Genomic DNA, 21,160 nt, shown 5'->3' on the forward strand with positions numbered 1-21,160 from the left:
ATAAGGCGATTTCGCCACAAGGTCGCGGAAAACCGACCGAAAACGGCCGCGCTCAACGTTAATTTGGGCATGCAGACTCTTAAAAACTCGCATTGGGCGGGTAGGGTTTCCCAGGTATTGGCTCCAAAACACCGTATTCGGCTCCCGAATACGTCCAAGTGACCCGCCTCGTTCCTAGTTAAGCTCTAATTAGATCAAGTGACTCATAAGGAGCGAAAAAGCGACAAAAAGCATGAATTTCCCTATGGCGGCGGGCTGCCGGGTTGCCAGACGGCGTACCGGCTATTTCCACTTATGACACACCATGCAGTGTATGAATGATCGCGAGTCGCGACGGTGTCTGAAGATGAATAAAAATGGCAGCTCTAGGTGCTAGAGGTGACTTATCTGGATTATTTTAGCACGATCAACTTGATGCTTACGATCCTCAATGAAATAAGTTATTTAAATGAATCCGAGAATCAGGTAACATTTATTTAATATTTTGTTTGCAAAACCACAAAGATTTCCAAATTGCAATAGATGTTCATCTCTACTTCATTGACGTCATTCAAAATGGCTGACAGCGGAGGTTTGCCTTTTATGTGTTATTTTTGCATTTTATTTTGTTTCTTTCGATTAATTAGGATGTCCTATTCCAGATTTGATATGAAACTCTTACCAATTTGAGCTTATTACTCCGGGGTTTGATGAAATTTGCTTGAAAGTGAATTGCGGCATACACTGCGCAGATATTTCGTAATATGCGCATTGTGTTTTGAAAGCTGATTTGGGTCTTTCACATCAAAATAATAATTAATACGCGGTAACTGAGATATCATTGGTGGTCAAATTTTCTGAAATTAGATTAAGGAAATCATGTCGCAGCAAGGTAAATCACCAACTCATGCTTTTGATCTAAACATATGTGTAAAGCTGCCTGGATGGGTGCGATTGCAATTGTGAAGCATTGAAAGTTTGGGTTGATTATTTTAATTTTTACATGTGCATTTTGAGCTTACACTGTCAGGTGATGAGAAATGCTACACAAATTACGCTAATGTTTAAATAGATGGTATCTTTTGTTTCAGTTTCTTTCATTGTGCACTTAAAAGATAGGAACAATTGCGAGTTTCAGTTTCACATGTTATTGTTACATCAACATGTAACAACTATTGTTTGTTTTTTAATTATATTTTGTTCTCTTTGATTGTATTGAAAGTATCTGCTGATTTATGAATTATTTAAAATGTATGGAATACGTTTCGTTTGACTTTTACATATATTAATGTCATTTATTAAATAAGTTTGATGTTTTGTGTGGCTTCTGCTGCGTAATCGTGCCACTTATCAATCCAATTGATAACAAGGGTTTTAATTGCTATTAAGGGTGCCATATGCCTATTTTGACCCCATGAGGCTAATATATGACATCACTCATCAGTCATCAGCATCATGTCTTTATCATGCTGGGTAGGGTCAGGTGTTCTACAAAATTTTTCGTTTTTGTACACTTAATCATCAGTGTGTCAAAGATTTCATGAAAATTATGTGCTTGTCCTCTTGAATTTTAAAGACATCATTTTTTAATCATTAAATGTTTTTGTTGTATTAAACAACTGTTAATTTGTTAATTATGCAAACATAAATATTAGGTAGGTACCTAGGTACTTACCCCAAACAATACAAATATCCTTTTTTGGAAGAACGTTGGTATACCTCACTTTAAGAAATGTTTCATGCAGTTAGTTCCTTCTCGTCAAAGGAATTGAGTTGGTACTTGTGCATTGGGTACTTCAAATTATGCATCAATATTCTTTTGTTTGAATTGTCAAATGCAATTCTTCATCCGCTGCCTGCTAATGCAATAATTCAATTTAACACATTTCAAGTCCCATTGCAGTGTCTTTCTGTGACAGTTATGTATTTGACACTCATTGTTTTTCAGTTGCATGAATGTACCCACATCAAACAATAAACACATTTACCTACATATTGTCTTGGTTTTTGCTTTGGTAATTTGCCAATTTTATGTTTCAGATTCAAATGATACACCAAAGGCTCAGTCTACTGGGTCAGATAAGGTGAGATGAATATCATTCATGTCTGAAACTCTTGTGTAAACAAACACTGATTGTTGCTCAGTGTTTTGTAGTGTTTCTTTGTGCAAAGTATTTATGCCATGATGATTATAGGCCATATGTTTTTACACAAGATGTACCCCTTGCCTGCAGGAATCGATGGACAGATTCACAGATCCCCCAGAGAGCAGCGACTGCAGCAACCACAGTACAACAGGTAACATATCAGCAGTCTGTCATGAGACATCCAGTGTGCCCAACTCTGATGCCCTCCATGTAGAATACTCCCTTTCAGCTCTTGACTGCAGAGGGGTTGACAGTTGACACAGCACTTGCTTTTTCACAACACCCCAAAATATGTACAGATAAAAATAGCTTTCACATAGCCTTAGGTTTCTTACATCCTAAAAGGTTCAAGATTTGCCCGTTGTGATCAAAATTGTCAGGGAATAATGTTCAGCATGTGAATGCTTTCAGACCAGGATGGGGGGAAGCATGTAAACAAACATAGGTTTCAGTTTGGTCACCATTTGTTCTTCTTTTCCAAGACAGTGCAGTGTCTCGACCCTAATTTTTATTATTATGCTAGTCTAAACTGACAGTGAGCTATGAAGCGTCGAACACACGTACCGTCTTTGTTCTATTAATTCTATTCTTTCTATTCTTTGTAACCGTCTTTGTTCTATCTCCGCAGACAAAGACAGTGAGGTGTCGGACTCTGACTCGAGACTCGGCTCGGCTCGAAATGAGGCGGCGGCCATGCCCCAGCCGCCGCTGAGGCCACGCCCGGCGGCTCCCTACCACCAGAGCGCCAACAGTGAGTGACCGCTGACCAGCCTGCTTTCTGTGATTGCTAGCTGGGCTGGCGATCAGCATTACCATTGGAACCCACCGCACAGATCCATGGAGAGCTATTTCTCTGCTATGTCTCTTCACGGATCACCTAACGGATCGGCAACTCTCCCCGATTCCCTTTGTTATCGGTGTACCCGCGGAGCGGGCTGCCATCTAGCGGCGCGGATATCTTCACTAAGGAGGGGAGCCGGCCGCCCGCCGCAACCAGTGTTAAAAGGCACGGGGAAACGGGTGTGAACGCAACACCCGTCCGTCGTTTCCATCCTCAGGATGTTCAGATCAAGTTCAAATCCTTTTCCTCCACGCAGCAACTCTTGATCCGGGCTGGACAGGCAACTTTATCTCATGCGGGCTGCTCCCTTGAAGCGCACCACTGCTCCCATGCAGGAGCACACCCGTAGCCGGGTGCAGAGAGTGCTTGGGGGGCTGGTCGGTCTGTCCATTCGGACGGGCTCAGCCCCGGTGACTCTATAGGGTGCCTGTCCATACCAATGTTTACCCCAATTCCTATAACTTCCGGCTCTGCAATGGTCTCAATGGACCGAAAGGGCCTAACCCAACAAAACAAAAACAAACAAAGGTTAAGAATGGATTAAATTACGGAGTCTCTCTAACAGCTGGAATGTTACCATAACATGGAAATGTTACATACTTCATTCCCTAATCAGCTGGAGCATGCATAATGATCCAAATGTTTCTAGTTATGCTTGAGTTGTATGAGCAAGAAGCACGTCCTCGCAACTTTAACGTCGTTTTTGGCCGCAGGTACACGAAGACCTTTCCTCATCCGTCTGCCCATAGTACGAGTTCATCCCCTGTTCCTATCTAGACGGTCACCGGCTACCAGTTGGAGTAGATAACATCGGAGCAAATCCAACGAGCTGGCCATTAACGAGACTATAGGTGGACCTTGGCCCCTGTTTCACGATACGACCCTCCCCGCCGCTAATAATATATATAATACTAATGATAAGTCAATAAGAGCAAATTGAAAGGCGTCTCATTTGGTCTGGGCGGGTCATTCTTAACACCCTCAAACATCGGGTTACATGTTAACAGTGGCATGAAAACGGTCAACAGCAGTTTCTTTTACTATAACTTTTGATAGACGTGCTAGAGCGATGAAAACACGTCAGATGTGTTCAACTCGACGATACGGATCGACTGATATGCAGCATGACCCTTTCCGGTCAGGTCATGACCTTGGCCTGCCGTACAATTTTCAAAATGGCCTTTCAAGGTCAACCTACGAGTATAGTTCATTCGACGCGTCTCGACGAGAGGAACACGATGCTGGCAAAAGTAAGGTCGTGGCTCGTTTAAGTCAAAAGTTATTACCGAAAAAAACGTTTTTCGTAAACACGCCTATTTTTGGAGTTTTTGCCCTCTGGAGGCTACACCGTTGACCTGAGGTCAAATCTATGAATAAAACTCAGAAAGACCTGTGAAAGAGCTATCGAATGCGCTTTTCCGCGGCGCTGTAGTTCTATTGGTTCTCAAGTTATGCGTCGGGTGTTTCGAAAACTGTTGAAATAGACAAAATTTGCCTTTAATGACCTCTGGTAACCTGACCTTTGACCTGACCTAAAAAATGACTGAAGTATTTCCGCCATTATTTTTACGCTCTTTGGAATGCCGCTTACCCCGTGTGGCTACGTGGCCCAGAAGCCGAGTTAGGGGGGGGGGGGGGCGGGCGGGGGTTTCATAGTTCATACACCCTCGGCCCGGCGCGGTTGGTACCGTGTACCGGCCCGGCGTGGGTTTTTACTTTATGCAAGTATATTTGTGAAAGTTACAGGTTTAATTTAATCGGCAGATGAATATTTATCAAAAATATACTCATGAAATATATGTAAGAGATGACAGCGATCGGAAAATTACCCATTTCACGATGGACGCTAGGTCGCCCACGTGGGTATGAAAACAACGATTTTCATGACAAAGGATACAATCTCAAATACTTAACCTGTCTCTAACGATTCTTGCCATTCTCATTTATACCATAGGTATCTTCTAAGCTAGCTGAGAAACCATGTTCCGCAGAAAAATCACTTAATTAGCTCCGACACGACGCCCTCAACACGCACGAGGCCGGCCGCTTCCTTAGTGAAGATAGTTCACCTAAATGCCCACCAGGTGGCAGGGGAGACAGGTCGCGGGGGGGAGTTGCCGATCCGTTATGTGATCCGTGGTCTCTTCTTCATCTGTTTTGTGTGTTTTGTGCATGATTGAAGTAAAGGAATGGAGCTCAGAATGTGTCGTGGCCTATCAGCAATATATTTCTGTAGCTACCGCCCTGAGGATTTTGAAGATGTTGCTTCCCACATATTTGTATTTATTGTATTTACATTTAAGAGCGATCCACATACAAAGTGCGTGGCGATTACTGACGGCTGCCGATTACTGATGGTCGCGTGTATTCACTAGTGCACATAGCGAAAAGCACAGCCAGAAGTCATTTATGCCGTATTTGACACACTTGTTCCACCACTGACCGTCTCTCCGTCCCCGGCAGGCGGGTCGGCCGGCAGTGTGTTAGCGCCCTCTCGGCTCGGTAACCCGTTCGCGCGCGTGGCGGCGCCGGTGGTGCGCAGTACCGCGGACAGCTCGGAGCACCGTCCGCTGTCCGGCGGCGTGCTGGCGCCCTCGCGGCTGGGCGGTGTCGGCGGCGGCGCGGCGGCCGTCTCCTCGAGCCGCTCCGTACTGCGGCCGTCGGCACTCTCCGTCCCCGCTGCCAGCCTGAAGACGCCCGAGACGAACGGCCTCGGCGGCAGCACGTTCACACTACATCCGCCCAAATTCAACAACCCGTTCGCCGCCAAAGGTACGTGCGGGAGAAGGAAGGGACTGGGAGTTGGAGAGGGCTCGAAAGATAGAGGGTGGTTGCAGCATTGAAGCTTCATTTCTGCACGCGAACGTTTTTGAACAGCAGACGTCTGTCAGTAGCCTGGATCAGATGGACTAATTATAGGTTAGTATGACGCTATCTGCCTGTTGGTAGCGGTACTTTCACATAGCAGTCAATACATTTGATTGTACCTATGTAAATGTTAGGCAAAGGTAAAGGATTGTAAAGGGGTGGGGCCCTACACACAGACTGAACTTACACAGAGGCGTCATATAGCGGGCCCAGGAGGCCGCTGAGCGACGGTGAAGGACGGTAAGGTAAGGAAACCTCGACAGTAAAGGAACCTCGACTTACCGACTTGACAGGTGTATGCAAACATTGAGCAATGCCTTTACAGGATGTGTGCCGGGCTCCACCAGCCGCTTCCGAGGATACACTGACATTATAGTTTTCGATCCTTTTATCTAGCACCGTCAGGAGACAACCCTGACTAACTGGTGTACCTTCTCCCCCCCCCCCCACAGCCGCACCCGAGGAGGACTCTGAGGACAGCCCGGCGGCGCCCGAGTGCGCCTCCACGGAGACGGCGAGCCGCCGGCCCGCCCCCGCTGCCGCCGCTGCCGCCGCCCCTCCGGCTGTTAATGAGACAGTGACCAGCACCAGTGGCAGCAACGGCTTCACACTGCAGGCGGCCGCCGAGCGACGGTGAGTGAGTCAGTTGGCTGGCGAGCGATGGCGAGTAACTCGCTCAGGGATGGCGAGTGGAACGGAGGGGTACTTTACACACAGCCGCACCTCAAATTGGTTTTTAAGTAGGTTCATCCTTGCGGCCGGTCGCCAAGCAACGTTGAGAAGCGGGGCTCAGGAGTTGTTTAGTGGGTCTGTGGACCGCCGGATGACGTTGAGTGAAAGGGAGGGATACTCTATACGCAAACGCACCTCACGGTCCGGGAGAAGGCCGAGCGACGATGAGGGAAACCCCGCAGTCGTGACGGTGCGACTACACACAGACGCATCTCACTGTGGCACTTCACAGTCCGGAAACCGCCGAGCGACGGTGAGGGGAGGGAGGGGCTCTACACACAGACGCACTTTCCAGTGACAGGAGTCCCCATGTGAGTCTGGGACCGCCGAGCGACGGCGGGGAAACGCTACAGTCGACCGCCGAGCAACGGTGAAAGGAAAGAAGGTGCCCTAATCATAGATTCACTGCACTGAAGTCGTATAGTAGGTTCGGGAGGTGTCCAGCGATGGTGAAGGGCGTGGAATGCACTAATCACATATTTTGCTTCTACTCGAGGTGGATTCTACTGATTCTGCAGGCAGTGCGCCCGACTGCGGCGTTAATCCGTGCGGGTAAGTAGTTCAGAGCAACTCTTCAGTTACCTTCTGACTAACCTAACTTCCCCCTCCCTCACAGCTCTGAGGAGACCGAGTCGGGGTCCATCTCCTCGTCTTCGGGCGCCGGCGGCGGCTTCGTGTTCGGTCAGAACCTCGAGGACCGCGTGACCAACGCGGCAGCGGCCGCCGCCGAGCCGGCCTCTGCCGTCTCCTCGTCCGGCGACGAGCCGCCGGCTGAGGGCGCCACCGGCGAGCCGGCCGGCGACCAGGCGGCGCCACCGTCGCAGCCGGCGGCCGGCCTCAGTCTGCGCGAGTCGGCGGCCGTGTATGAGAAGCAGCGCACCTCCAAACGGAAGTACGATGAGGTGGAGGTGGTCACCGGAGAGGAGGAAGAGAGCAACGTGCTCCAGGTGGGTGACTGTGGTGGTGGTGCGAAGACCAGCGAGAGCTGTCAAGGATCCTCTGAGCTGGGCCGTTTTATTCGGGAGGCATAAATGCATGGCGTTTGGTCGCTGGCTTACAACCTATTCGAGCTATCAACGTAACCAAGTTTCAGTCACATCTACACACTTTTGGACCTGCTAAGCTGGTTTTTAGTAGCTACATTCTTTCAGTAAATGTGTGCATCCTGGGTTGCAACTAGGAAAAGGCTCTCTTTTTAGATAGGCCTGACAGACATCGATACTTTGTGACTTATCGGCTGCTCTGACTCCGGCTGTGTCCTTTCCAGATCAACTGTAAACTGTACGCGTTCAACAAGGAGAACTGCTCGTGGCTGGAGCGGGGCCGTGGTCTGCTGCGGCTCAACGATCGACGGGAGGAGGCCGGCGGGGGCGGACCGCTGCAGTCGCGACTCGTCTTCCGGACACAGGGCAGCCTGCGACTGGTGCTCAACACTAAGGTATGTACACATGGGCCCATTTTTTTTTACAATTAGTGCGGTGAACTCAATTTGGGGGTAGTTTTTGTATAGTTCGTTTTTTCTAAGTTCGACCCTCACTGTAAACATCTTTCTGAACATAGCACGAGAATTGCTAGCTGAATTACTTAGAAAACTGGTTAGCGCACATTGTACTGCAGAAATTAATAATATTTTCCAAACAAGTTTTAAACACCGATGATATTCCGTTTTGTTAAACGCCGTGCGATCTATTGATCAGTTCAGTTATAATTTCTGACAAAATGTCTATCCCTGTGGGGTTGTATATAAAGGCAAATACGAGCTAGGAGTCTGGGAAATAAGAGCCAGGAAGAAATATTTTTGAGTAAAATTAATCGTCTGTGAAATCAATGTGCGCCAGCCAGTTTTCTAAGTAATTCAGCTAGCAATTCTCGTGCTGTGTTCAAAGAGATGATTACAGTGAGGGTCGAACTTAAGAAAAACGGACTATAGTTACGTAGTGTAGGGTAGTTTGGTAGTTTACCCCAAATTGGGTTTACCGCACTTGTTCAAATTGGGTCGTGATGGGTGGTGGGAGATTGATAAAATCAGCTGCCGTTTCATACCTAACAGTCGAACCCAAGTGACACTAAATATTTGCTGCTATTTCATGTACACAATTTGTACACTAGCCAGATGCTTAGACTGCGCTACCCAAGCTGGTGTGACATCGACGACACACCAGTGTTGTCGATGTTTCATTTTTCCACTGTCACCGAACTGCAGCTATGGTTGCCAATTATACTGGGTCCGCTCCCTTTGACTGTCAACTAACCGCTACCATGTGCCTGTTCTGTTAGATCTGGCCGGCGATGAGTGTGGAGAAACCCAGCGAGAAAGACGTGCGAGTCACTGCCATGGATAACGACCAGGTCAAGGTTTTCCTCATCAAGGTGAGATAGAGATCAGCGTCCGGGTCGATCACTGTATTGGGTTTAGTTAGATGACATGAAGTGTTTGATGAGGACGGCCTTGCTGCTTGTTAGATTATGAAGCTGACGTGAACTGACTCAGACTGAATGCCTTTAATCGAATCAGTTTCCCGACATGAACCCTTTTTGAAGGGTAGTACCGACGGTAAATTTTCCGATCGAAAGGAAGAAGCCTGGATCGCTTTTCGTGAACATTGATCGGAAACTGAAGCGAATCATAATTCACAAGTAAGAAATGGTCCGGGGAGATTATTGAATCATCTATTGTAACTTTTCATGCTCTGCTCCTGCGTCGTACGGAATGTCTGACTGCTGTTTCTGTGGTGTTTTCAGAGCAGCACCAAGGACGCCGAGCTGCTGTTTAACGCGCTCGACTACCGACTGAGCGGTCTCCGAGCGGCCGAGTCGGCCGACGGTTCCGATGCCGAGGCAGCCGCCAAGAAGGCTCGGCAACAGGAGGGCGACGCCTCCCAGAACTGAGCTCCCGCGCACCCGGGGAGCGAGGGAAGTCGACCTCTGAGCTGCCGGGCCGGCTCGGCGGCTGCGGCCGCGTCCGTCTGTCGGCTGGGTGGGCAGGACATGTCTGCACTGGCGTGGACTTTCCACTACGGAGTGTTTCCGAGTACCAGCTTGTGTCTGTACGGAGAAAGACACGCTGGTGTGGTACGCTTAGTACGCTCAGTCGGCGTATGAGTGCATTTGACCTAGGCTCCGAACGACAGACGTTAATTGGGAGACAACTGTGATTTAGTTCGATGAGTATCGGATTATGTTCGACATCCTAGAAATGCTTCAGACGAGCCAGGGTCGTGGTGGACTGAGAGTCGCTTTTGCCAGGACTGGTACTGGTGTGGCCGGGGTATAAGACCCGCGGAAAGTGACAGTGGCGACACCTCAGTGACACTGACGGTGATGATAGTGGCAGTATCAGTGATTGTGACAGTGTCAAAGACAGTGACTGTGGCAATGTCTGGGCTGATGACTGTGGCGCAAAGACAGTTATACCGGTGACAAAGCTCCACTGAGCTGCGCGGGCCTCACTATGCGCTGGCCCGTCAGTCATCACACCCGATCACCGGACATCCATCTGTCCTACAGTGCCACAGTCGTGGCCGCCAAGCTGGAACTTATCCGTGCCAGATGACGGCCCTACATTGCCACTTTAGTGAACAAGAACGCTTGAGTATCGGACAAACGGTGCCACTGTCAGAAGTAGTACGCTGAGTGACTCCGAACAGAGTTTTCTGACCCGCAGTGACTGAAACCGATTCGCTCACGGAACCTTTCCGTGCGGACTGGACTGGACTTGCTGAATAGATCGCGTCAGAATTGAGCAAACGCCGAAGATGAGTCTAGTGGTCACCTTACGTATCAATGTGCTGGACCGACAGAGCTAGCTTGTGTGGGCGGTGCATCGCTCGCCGCTTTTCCATGTGTGGTATGTCACAACCAGCGGTCTACTTGATGTCGGTATGATTGTGGATATATGTGTAGGTGTATGCGAGCGTGCGCTCTGTCTGTGTGTATGTGCTCTTTGTGTGTACTTGTGCGTGTGACAGCAGTGCTTTTCCCTGGACTGGCCAGCGCTCTAGAATTGCGGTCTGTTCGGCCGGCCGGGCAGATGCCACTGTCTTGGTCAGATGTGTGTGCTGAGAGGAATAGAGTGCGCTGTCGGTCGGTCCCCAGGGCCGGCCGACCGCGGAGGCTACTGGCTACGAGCTGAGTGAGTGAGCTGAGCGGTGTTTTAGTGTTGTAAATACAATAAACGATTTGGAACTGACTTTGCTTCGTTTAGTTCTCGCAATGCATGAAGACAACGCATCAACTGGTGCTGGTAAGATTCTTGCTAGGTTAGGACGTGTAGCCGTCAGGGTGCTGATAAGATTGCGGAAGGTATGGTGCAATTTTCAAACTCTCTGGAAAAGCTCTCGATACTGTATTCATCCGCGACACACTCGTTACAGAACAATACTTCAATGCCAGCTCGGGAGCGGCGCAGCCTGCCCGGCCTCTTTCCTCGCGGCGCGGGAAGCTCTCGCCGTCTCCCGCACTCCGGCGCTCTCCGTATAAAACTTGCTACATTTCGGCGCCAAATCCTAGCACTCTAACTCGCAACACTCCGACTCACTGCTCTCACATTGGAAACGCTCACACCTGATGAGACCGTTCAGAACACCGCAAATTGACGCCCTATCCGCGATCAAGACACGTCACAGCGGACTCACAAAGCTCGGCAGTCCTCCGGCAGCTGGTCTCTCATGGTCCGACATTCTACATAACATCGCAGAACTCTGAAATACGGCCTAAAATCCTTAAAAACTCATCCACACCGCCTACCCTGCTGACTGGTGTAAAATTGTCTCGCACCCGCGTTATACTCTCTCTCTTACGGCAGCGGATGGTTTGTACACCTTCCCCGTCCATCTTGTCTTTGGCCTATCTCTCCAAACCTCTCTTCTTTCTCAGCTGCCCTCAGGACGCGCTGGATGTGGTGCCGCGTCTAGCTCTGCCCCCAGGCGTCGGCCGGAGCCAGTGTCACCATCACCACCAGTAGAATCACCACTGTCAGCGTGGCCAGCGTGTAGACGGCCAGCACCAGCCGGCGGAGCGTCGAGCCCTGCCGAGCGGCGCAGCAGTCAGTGTCAGTCAAGGGATGGGTTGCACGGTGGTGGACGGTGGCGCAGAGGTTTGTTGAAAGGGCGCATCCGTCAACAAAACTTTCAAGACTCAGGATTAAGGATATGATGATAAATCTGACAACGGGGACAAAGACCCAGTGACTAACGTGCGTTACACCTTGCGAAAGGGCGACGACAGTGGCGCCATCTCTGAACATGAATATCAACTCATGTCGTGCGGCACAGTATACCTTCAGGCGCTTATCAGTAGCACCATCTATTGAGAGAAGCATCAAACTTTGAGCCGTGCGGCACAGCATAAATTCAGGCGCTCGCTGTCATAAGCGCGCAGGCCAAGCGTGGTCAAACTAAAGAACACCCTCCATTCCATTCTAACCCAATGTGTGACCACCTCCAGTGACCGGTCCTCACCTGAGCGTCTCCTTGCGCGCCGGAAGGGCCTCCTTTGACGCCGTTAGCGCCCATGTCTCGCATGCTGTAGGCCTCAGAGGTGTTCTTCTGACGGGCGGCTCGGTCCGCCGCGCACTGCTGCGTCTGAAATGTCATACAGGGTCAGTCAGTGGGCAATGTCATAGTGAACTGTGACGAGTTGGTAAGAAAACACAGGGAAGGGCGATAAGCCTTCAGATCGTGATAAATTAGTAAAAGTTTCCGCAGGGGCATCAGCCTCCAGGAAAGCCTTTATGCAGAACAGCACAATGACGTAGGCACCAAATCGAGATAGTATCCGGATTCCGGATATGGCAGTGTTAGGTATGTCTATGTTTTACCGCCCTCTATCTTTCTCCACCCCGTCACTGCTATGACGTACCGAGAGCACCAGGTGGGTTACCACGTGCATCACCACGAAGGCGGCCAGCACCCAGTACGTCCAGAAGGGCAGCTGGGCGGCCGGCAGCGTCACCGCCAGGAAGATGGTGATGATGCCGAGCAGATGGGCGGCCGAACCCACTAGCCAGTGGAGCCAGTTGAAGACGGGCCGACGGGAGGCCGTCGGGGCACACCGGAATAGTGCCATGAACGGCTGGACGAACGCCAACGCTGGAGCGGAGGGAGAACGTTAGAGAGCCAAATCAGCACAGTGCACGGTGCAAGGGAAGGAAAATGAAATATTTTCCGCGTTGTTCAACAAAGCTATATCCTGTTGAATTTGATACGTGATTGTGCCTCGGCGAACTCATTCGTCTCTCATGCTTTCCCTATCCTCATCTCTTCATCTCTGCCGGGAGTTTTCTTCCTCCCTCCTTTGTACCTTTCTCCTAACATTTATGTTTCGCTACCCGCTCCTTCCCCCAATCTCCCTCTCTCTCTCTCTCTCTCTCTCTCTCTCTCTCTCTCTCTCTCTCTCTCTCTCTCTCTCTCTCTCTCTCTCTCTCTCTCTCTCTCTCTCTCTCTCTCTCTCTCTCTCTCTCTCTCTCTCTCTCTCTCTCTCTCTCTCTCTCTCTCTCTCTCTCTCTATCTCTATCTCTCTCTCCTCCTCTCTCTCTCTATCTCTCTCTCCCTCCCTCCCTCCCTCCCTCCCTCCCTCCCTCCCTCCCTCCCTCTCTCTCTTCTCTCACCGATGCAGATGATTCCCAACAGTGGATGCGGGTTCACACTGGTCGGTGTACTTGTCCAGCCCTCCAGTTGAACCAGAATACACACCAGGCCAGCCAGACTGCACAGCACCGTCAGTACCATCAGGTTACGGTGCGCCACGAACCACAGGTCCAGGCCGGCCACCTTTCGGCCCACCCAGGTCTGTTTGAAGTAGCGCGCCAGCATCATGCCCAGGCTGGCGGTGCCAAGCCAGGCGACTATCATGAGTGCCCCGTGGGCGCGGTACAGAGTGCCCGAGTCGGAAGCAGCGCCGTAGACCCGCGCGCCGCCCGCGCTCGAGGAGAGGGGTACGGGCGCGCCCGTCACTCGCTTGGTGCCCAAGTGGTACTGCGGCCGACGCTCCACGTCCGCTGGGGAAGAGAAGAGAGGGTCAGGTGGGAGTGTCCTCAGAGGGAGCTTAAAGTTCACCTTCGCCCCAGTGGGGGGGGGGGGGATATGTTACCACCCTGTCGCGTTTTTTGCGTGTGAATAAAAACCGCGGCGCGTAGCGCCGCGCCGCTTGGGGTAGCTTTTGGTACATCAATTTTGGACAATGTGTGAAATTTTTGACCCCAGGTCATGTCAGGTCAGGTCACCAGGTCAAGTTAATGACCAAGCCAAAAAAAAAAGTTTGCAATCATGTCCAGCCTGCAGTGTTTGTCAGAAAGGTTTTAAACGTGTAGGATTGCATGCTGTTATGGGCGCCTACAATTTGTATATCTCGGATTTTTTATATCCGTGACCTAAGGTCAGGTCAGTGGCGTGACCTTACCATTACAAGTCAATGGAGAAAAATGAAAATGCCTCTAGATCCGTGTGTACGCATCGGAACAGTCCAAATATTTCAGACTCACAATGATTTAGTCCACTCGTGATGACCAAGGTGTCATTTTTGCTGATAGCCTCTAGACAGGTCATCCGAGGTCACTTGAGGCTACAAACAGTGTTTTGCCAATAACTCGCGATTGGAACGAGATAGAACGCTGGGGATGGTCTCATTGTGTTTGTCTTGTTGAGACGCATCGACTGATATGTAACATGACCTTTTCCGGTCAGGTCATGACCTTGACCTGAGGTCAAATTTTCAAGTTGACCTTTCAAGGTCAAATTATAGTTCATTCGACGCGTCTCGGCGAGAGGAACACGATTCTGGCAATAGAAATGTCGTGGCTTTTTGTAGTCGAAAGTTATTGTCGAAAAACACTTTTCGTAAAAACAGCTATTTTTGGAGTTTTTGCCCTCTGGAGGCTAAACCGTTGACCTGAGGTCAATATTGATTATGACCTTTTCAAAAGAAGAGTTCACAAGCTATCGTTTGCTGTTCCATGCGTTTTTCTAGCTACCATAGTTCCGGAGATAGCGGCATGTTTTCTGAAAAATATAATGACAATTGGCAAATTTTGACCTTTGATGACCTCTGGTGACCCCAATATTGCTCTAAGGTGAAAAATGACCGAAATACTTTCAAATGTACGCATTGAGAGCTATCGACTGCTTTTTACCGCGTCTTTCTAGCCCTCTTAGTTTTTGAGTTAGAGGTGGGTGGTAACATATGCCCCCCCTCACTAGGGCGAAGTTGGCCGAGACCGCCACTGGGGCGCGGGTTAACGGAGGAGATTGACCAGCGCCAGGAGTCAGGCTAAATGGCGTTTGGAACGACGACTGAGAGATCGAACAATTTGTCATCTAGCTCACGGCTATCCTAATCTTGATATAATGTTGTACCCGGCTGATACCTACGAGATGCTAAGGTTCACTAAATTCACCAAAAATGTAATTGATCTAAGTCACCAATTACCGGCATGAATAATCAATCACCAGAGCTCAGCACCACACCACCGATACCGATGAGTGACCGTGGTGACGTCTTACCAGAGGTGGTTCCGGAGGCTATCATCAGGTGTAGGCCGTCCTTGCCCAAGTCAAAGTCCTGGCCACGGATGGTGAAGCGGGCCGAGTGGGTAAACTCGCAGATCAGCAGGCCGTCCCGGTATTGGCTGGTGACGTCACTGACCAGCGGTCCCTCCTGCGGGGGGGCGAGTCACACGGTGCAGTTAGGGGGGGGGGGGGCACACCAGGCAGGAAATACACAGCAGCACTTATCGCTGGCAAGTGCAACTGCTCACACAGTTTCTCGAGTCGAAAGAAAGATATAACACGGTCCGCAATGCTACAAAACTCCTTATTAATTAAAGTGAGAAGTGGGCATTCGTCATTTTCCCAAGTCCCACTTTATCGAGACGATACGGTCAAATATCACGCCTCTCCGATTAAGAGATGGTCTAGAACCACCCTACCGTCAACATGTGCTATATCAAGACGGCAACTAGGCACGAAGGATATTACTGTCCACACAACACTGGCAGCTGAAACAAAGATAGAACAGCCTCATTCGCAGAGAACTCACTTTTGAGGAGGCCCGTATGGGAATGGAAGACTCGTGTCCGAAGTTGTAGGCGTGCAGAATCTGGAACCGTCCGTCGTTCGTACTGGCGCAATAAATAACAGCATCATCTCCCTGGAAAACGATACAAAGGCAATATTCAGGTTAACAAGCTCGCAACAAGCTCATCTGAACACTACCTAAAAAAGAACAAAGCGTACACTGACAATTACAAAACTTACGAGTACAAACTCGTAATTCAAATCAGGTTTCAATCTAACGACAGCATGAACAAAAGTGTCGTATCAAAGTTTCCCTGCAAGCATCTTTTAATTGCCTCCAAGAGTCTCCAAATAACGAGAGGGCAGCGCGTGAAGTGGACACAGCTGTGCGGCCCACGAAGGCCGGCGGATTTCCCGAGGCCAGCGGCAGCAGAGGCAGTCGCTCTCACAAAACACACACCACCCCCAGGTAAGGAGAGGACGCGGCACCCCACACAAGCACCGTCACGAGACTGCAGATCACGTGACCCAGCTGAGCACTTCCTGTCCAGCCCGAGCCGAAAATGGGATGGGGCGTTTCTTAATCTGGTGGGCTGATTCGAACAGGAAAAAAACAGGAGCCTCCGAAGCGAGGCGAAAGGCTTATGTTTAAAATTATTTCATGACAGTATAAAAATCCACCAGCAGTTAGAAGCAGTTACGAACTTTTTTGTTGCCAGGATATGGTGAGGAACATGGTTTCAGCTCAGACCTTTGTTGCATAAAAATAAGCAACCGTTAAAAATAATCAAGATCTGTGGCTGATGGCACGCGAGTCAGACAGGGAAGAAGTGAAAGAGGCAGCGATCAAATAGAGCCGGTAGAGCCGAGAGGGAACAGGGGAGCTGGGCGCACTGCCTGAAGGTCGTCTCAGACCGTTCGTCCGTTCGTTGGAACGTTCCCACACCTGTCTCTAGGTGAGACGGCACGAAACGACCGGGATGGAGCCCGGAGGGATTGTGAGGCGAAGTTCAATGGTCATGAGTAAACAGCAACCCTGCACCACAACTTCGAACGATTCTATATAAATAAAACACTTGATAAAAAAAAATCGATCAAAATGTAAGCAGAAGCTGAACGTCGATCTTTGACGACATCATTTACATGTATGGTACCGAAAAGCGTCAAAAGCAATATGAAGTAAAGATATCGAATGTGGTAAAACTTACAATAAAAGTATACGATGCTCACAAATACTTTCCAGTGCAGGTAAGACAAAAATAATCAAGTAAAAATAATCCTTGACCCAAATGGGCCAGAAATCCCGGCAGTGGATGCCCTCCAATTGTTTCGTTTCTCCTTATCACCTTCTCTCCCCTAACGATCTCCGTGAGATGGTATCATCCTTCCGGGAACCGTGAACTCACGATTAGAGCCGCCGCGTGATATCGCCATTGTCACCGCCGTCTTCACGACACTCACGGCAACCATCGTGACTACGAACCGGCCGGACAATCGCCACAACCCCGTCAACGGTCGGGGGGACACTCCTACATATAGCCCAGCGAGCACTAACTCCTCCCCTCCCGCACTGGCTTCACTATAAATATCTCAACAGCTAGACAAACACTAGTTACCGTTGCCCTATCCGAGGACTGGCAACATATCCTTTCTGGAGGACACCTACGGTTGTTCTCCGGTAGACCGCCTAAGACACTCGCCATTGCCCTGTAATCGTACAGTGGACACTCATCATTGCCCCGCCGTCGGACAGTGGACACTCACCATTGCTCTATCGTCGGACAGTGGACACTCACCATTGCTCTATCGTCGGACAGTGGACACTCACCATTGCTCTATCGTCGGACAGTGGACACTCACCATTGCTCTATCGTCGGACAGTGGACACTCACCATTGCTCTGTCGTCGGACAGTGGACACTCACCATTGCTCTATCGTCGGACAGTGGACACTCACCATTGCTCTGTCGTCGGACAGTGGACACTCACCATTGCTCTATCGTCGGACAGTGGACACTCACCATTGCTCTGTCGTCGGACAGTGGACACTCACCATTGCTCTATCGTCGGACAGTGGACACTCACCATTGCTCTATCGTCGGACAGTCCCACCGCCAGGTACCGTCCCGGCTGGTGGTGGACAGGCTGGACACTCACCATTGCTCTATTGTCGGACAGTGAACACTCACCATTGCTCTATCGTCGGACAGTGGACACTCACCATTGCTCTATCGTCGGACAGTGGACACTCACCATTGCTCTATCGTCGGACAGTGGACACTCACCATTGCTCTGTCGTCGGACAGTGGACACTCACCATTGCTCTATCGTCGGACAGTGGACACTCACCATTGCTCTGTCGTCGGACAGTGGACACTCACCATTGCTCTATCGTCGGAGAGTCCCACGGCCAGGTACCGTCCCGGCTGGTATAACGGACAGTGGACAGTGGACACTCACCATTGCCCTATCGTCGGACAGTCCCACGGCCAGGTACCGTCCCGGCTGGTATAACAGACAGTGGACACTGGACACTCACCATTGCTCTATCGTCGGACAGTCCCACGGCCAGGTACCGTCCCGGCTGGTAGCGTCCGAACAGCTGCATTCGGAACTGGCCGCTGCGCAGTCGCCGGTACGTCACCATCAGATCGCAGTTGCGCTCCTGAATGCAGCCGGCAGTGCGCGCGAAGCAGCCCTTGCTGAGCAGGCAGTCGTCGAACACGGAGCCGATGCCGCTCCGACTGGACAGGGCGGCTGAGGTGGTGGGCTGCTCGCAGTTCTGTGGAGTGGATCAGAAAGTAAGTCAGTAAATGAAGTAAATCATACTAATTGTATTACAACTGGTAGGAGGCTGCGGTGGTTGGCTCCCAACAATCCTGTGGGAAGCGACTCAGTTGAAGTGTTAACGCTACATTGAGCTCCTGAGTTGGGTGCCCTTGCTGCCATAATGAAGAGAATTACCTGGAAAATAACAGCAATCTACATTCTACGATATGTACGATACGACACGATACGTTAGGTACAAATCGACAAACGATAGGTATTTAGCAACAAATAGTGCACCGAGCCGCATAAGAAATGACTTATCGGCGGGAGTTGCTACATACTCGTAGTACCGATTCGAAGCCGGTGGGTTCTTAGAAGCGTCACCAGATTCACGAAAGGTAAACCAAACAAACTTGTTAGGCTGAATTTGAGATCGATGATAGGTCGACTCCACGCAGACAGAGACACACTCGTGAATACATGGCCAGAACCAATATAAAAAACTAGCAGTAGCCACTGTCTAATGACTGACCGAAGGCTGGCCACGGCTGCTCCCACACCATGTAGCATTCATATGCCGACGCTGTGAAGTGAAAGTATAACGATTGTAATACGCCACAGCCCTCTGCGCTCCACAATTTCATATTATCGTCACATGCACAGTCGAGACGCTTGATTCAGCTAAAGTTGCATGTCTACAACAGGAACATAGGTGAGATCTAGGCGTTTTCCAGAAGTTCCGGGCGCTGTTCTTTGGCATGATTTCCCCGTTTGATCACACATAGGTAAAACGTATTTACGTATGTTGGTTGAGACGGTAATATTCATGCATCTTATGTAATCTAACTTCTTTCCTTTTCATATGCATTTCCAGGTTCCACCTATTTCAGCAGTATGTATCCATGAAACGGGCCAGCAGCTAATGGTCATTGGTCAGAGACCAATGGATATAACGACTGGCCTACTATGGCATTCGGTGGTCGTCCTCTAATGCAGTATCTGTCTGCGGTAAGAGTTTGTCCCCAAAAGCGCCTACTATTGAGTACACCACCAACTCGATAACCAGCATTTCGATATCAGTGGTTACTGGTTAGCGGCCTGCCAAAGGTCAACGTTCGGTGATCGTTGATCAGTTGAGCTGTCAGCAGTCAGCCCCCTGCAAAAAATCGGCACCCGTTTGGTCCCTTACCTCTGTGCAGGGTGCCTCTGTGGTGGTCCGTCCAGGCCGTTTTCGCCGAGACTGAAACAGAGGAGCAATCTGGAGTCACCACATTGTGAGCACTGAGCCATCATGGGATGGGATGGGACCATCAACTCACCTTCCACACATTTGAGCATCGAGTACCACGACATTCCAGTCTGAGACCAGACTTTCAAGTAAATGTTCTTCAGAAGCATGATCAACGACATACATGAACACTGCATTGTCGGACACAACGGAAACATCATATCGCGGTGAAATTGCGGAAATAGTCGCCAGTTGTACAGGGAAAGAGAGCGGTGGCCGGTGGGTTTGAGCAACCGTCTGTGATCGGGTAAGTGCTCGTGGGAAAACTGCGGTGACGTGGTGAGCCGGCAGCCCAGTGAAAGAGGCGACACAGCGTCGTTTGATACGAGGCTGGTGGGACAGAATCCCACATGTTTGCACATCCAGTTCGGAATAGGGACGGTATGCAAGTACCGTCCCTATGTGAGTACCTATGTGAGGAAACTTGGGGCTATGACAGGGATAAATTATGATATATGTCAGTAGAAAGGTGTTGAGAGCCAAACAAAGGCCTGGATCAAAACGTTAAAATGAAGGTTCTGAATTGTGATGAATGTTTTAAAAATAAATTGGTCTTATCGAATTCATGCATGAGTGCATTGAATCCAGATGCACATTCAATGCACACATTGCAGAATGTACGAATATATCAAATAGTAAAATAATTTGGGCAGCTTTTCATTAAAGCATAAAAATGATCGATGTGGACAAGGCACCTATTTTTATGTGGCCCATGTAGTGGGTAAAACGACTATCTCAAATAGTGATGTCAATTGCAGAAAATCGGAATACCGATACCAAACCAAATACCTACCAACCAAAGCCATGGGAACATACCGAAATCGAACCAACTCGGCAATAAGACAAGTAATACCAACTTTTTACTTAACTCTCAGTCTCTCATTGGGGAGTGTTCTTCATACCAATAAAATACCAAAAACATTAGGATATTGAAATACCAAATACCAAGTTGGTATTGGTTTGGTATCGGTATACCAAAAAGTTGGTATCCGATTGACATCTCTAATCTCAAACATCATGATATGGCCGTAGTGAACAAGGTCTGAGACTAGAGGGACGCACATGTTTATTATGCCACTCGTGCAAACATGCGTATGTCTAAAGTCCGATTTCAGTTTATATCGCAGACCCAGTGCACGGATACTTTCAGCTGGTATATCCATGGAGACATTCGAAGCCAATGCAATTCTTAGTGTGGAGTCCAGGCCTAAGGCAATACAAGTAACCTTCCAAAGAAGAAAAAACAGACAAAAGATGCCGATGGTTATAATGTAGAAAGACTGATGGATATGTGTCGTAAATACGCCAACAAACCTATATCAGTGTAAATGATGAAGTTATAGAAAACAAACGGCGCCTAAAAAGTACCGCTGCATTTTTAGATGGAGCGTGAATGAGAACAATTCTATTTCACCACATGGATACCATACCGTGTCTGGCCACCGATCGCCGAGCAGATAAAATCGAGGTAAATGGTTTCCAGCGCCCAGCACGAGTCAGACAGGAACGGATCTGAAGTTCGCTCG

General features: G+C 49.5%; 2 protein-coding genes across 6 annotated transcripts in view; one reads left to right on the plus strand and one right to left on the minus strand.

Annotated features, from left to right (window-relative positions):
* The first annotated feature begins 515 nt into the window (after window positions 1-515).
* LOC122373300 (ran-binding protein 3-like) lies at window positions 516-10,756 on the plus strand. 4 transcript variants are annotated; one of them, XM_043351233.1, is made up of 10 exons: window positions 516-571; window positions 2,020-2,063; window positions 2,214-2,277; window positions 2,755-2,877; window positions 5,431-5,739; window positions 6,288-6,468; window positions 7,184-7,514; window positions 7,835-8,005; window positions 8,845-8,937; window positions 9,310-10,756. In XM_043351233.1, exons 1-10 carry the CDS (start codon window positions 523-525, stop codon window positions 9,454-9,456), a joined length of 1,512 nt encoding a protein of 503 aa, XP_043207168.1. In that variant the 5' UTR covers window positions 516-522; the 3' UTR covers window positions 9,457-10,756. The 4 variants fall into 4 exon arrangements, with proteins under 4 accessions (XP_043207168.1, XP_043207169.1, XP_043207170.1 ...); XM_043351234.1 differs by lacking the exon at window positions 516-571 and adding an exon at window positions 638-871; XM_043351235.1 differs by lacking the exon at window positions 516-571 and adding an exon at window positions 638-805.
* A 141-nt stretch (window positions 10,757-10,897) lies between these two features.
* LOC122373301 (putative ferric-chelate reductase 1 homolog) overlaps window positions 10,898-21,160 on the minus strand; it is a 28,693-nt gene continuing 18,430 nt past the window's right edge. For both annotated transcript variants that reach the window (XM_043351237.1, XM_043351238.1), the window contains 8 exons: window positions 19,536-19,586; window positions 18,117-18,359; window positions 15,601-15,711; window positions 15,066-15,219; window positions 13,175-13,564; window positions 12,427-12,656; window positions 12,027-12,149; window positions 10,898-11,593 (listed from right to left, as the gene is read on the minus strand). In XM_043351237.1, the coding sequence (XP_043207172.1) occupies window positions 11,477-11,593; window positions 12,027-12,149; window positions 12,427-12,656; window positions 13,175-13,564; window positions 15,066-15,219; window positions 15,601-15,711; window positions 18,117-18,359; window positions 19,536-19,586 (1,419 nt within the window). In that variant the 3' untranslated portion in view covers window positions 10,898-11,476. The remainder of the gene's footprint in view (window positions 11,594-12,026; window positions 12,150-12,426; window positions 12,657-13,174; window positions 13,565-15,065; window positions 15,220-15,600; window positions 15,712-18,116; window positions 18,360-19,535; window positions 19,587-21,160) is intronic.

Source organism: Amphibalanus amphitrite, unplaced genomic scaffold (genome assembly GCF_019059575.1).
Source record: "Amphibalanus amphitrite isolate SeventyFive unplaced genomic scaffold, NRLGWU_Aamphi_draft 001474F_arrow, whole genome shotgun sequence".
Taxonomy (NCBI): Eukaryota; Metazoa; Arthropoda; class Thecostraca; order Balanomorpha; family Balanidae; genus Amphibalanus; species Amphibalanus amphitrite.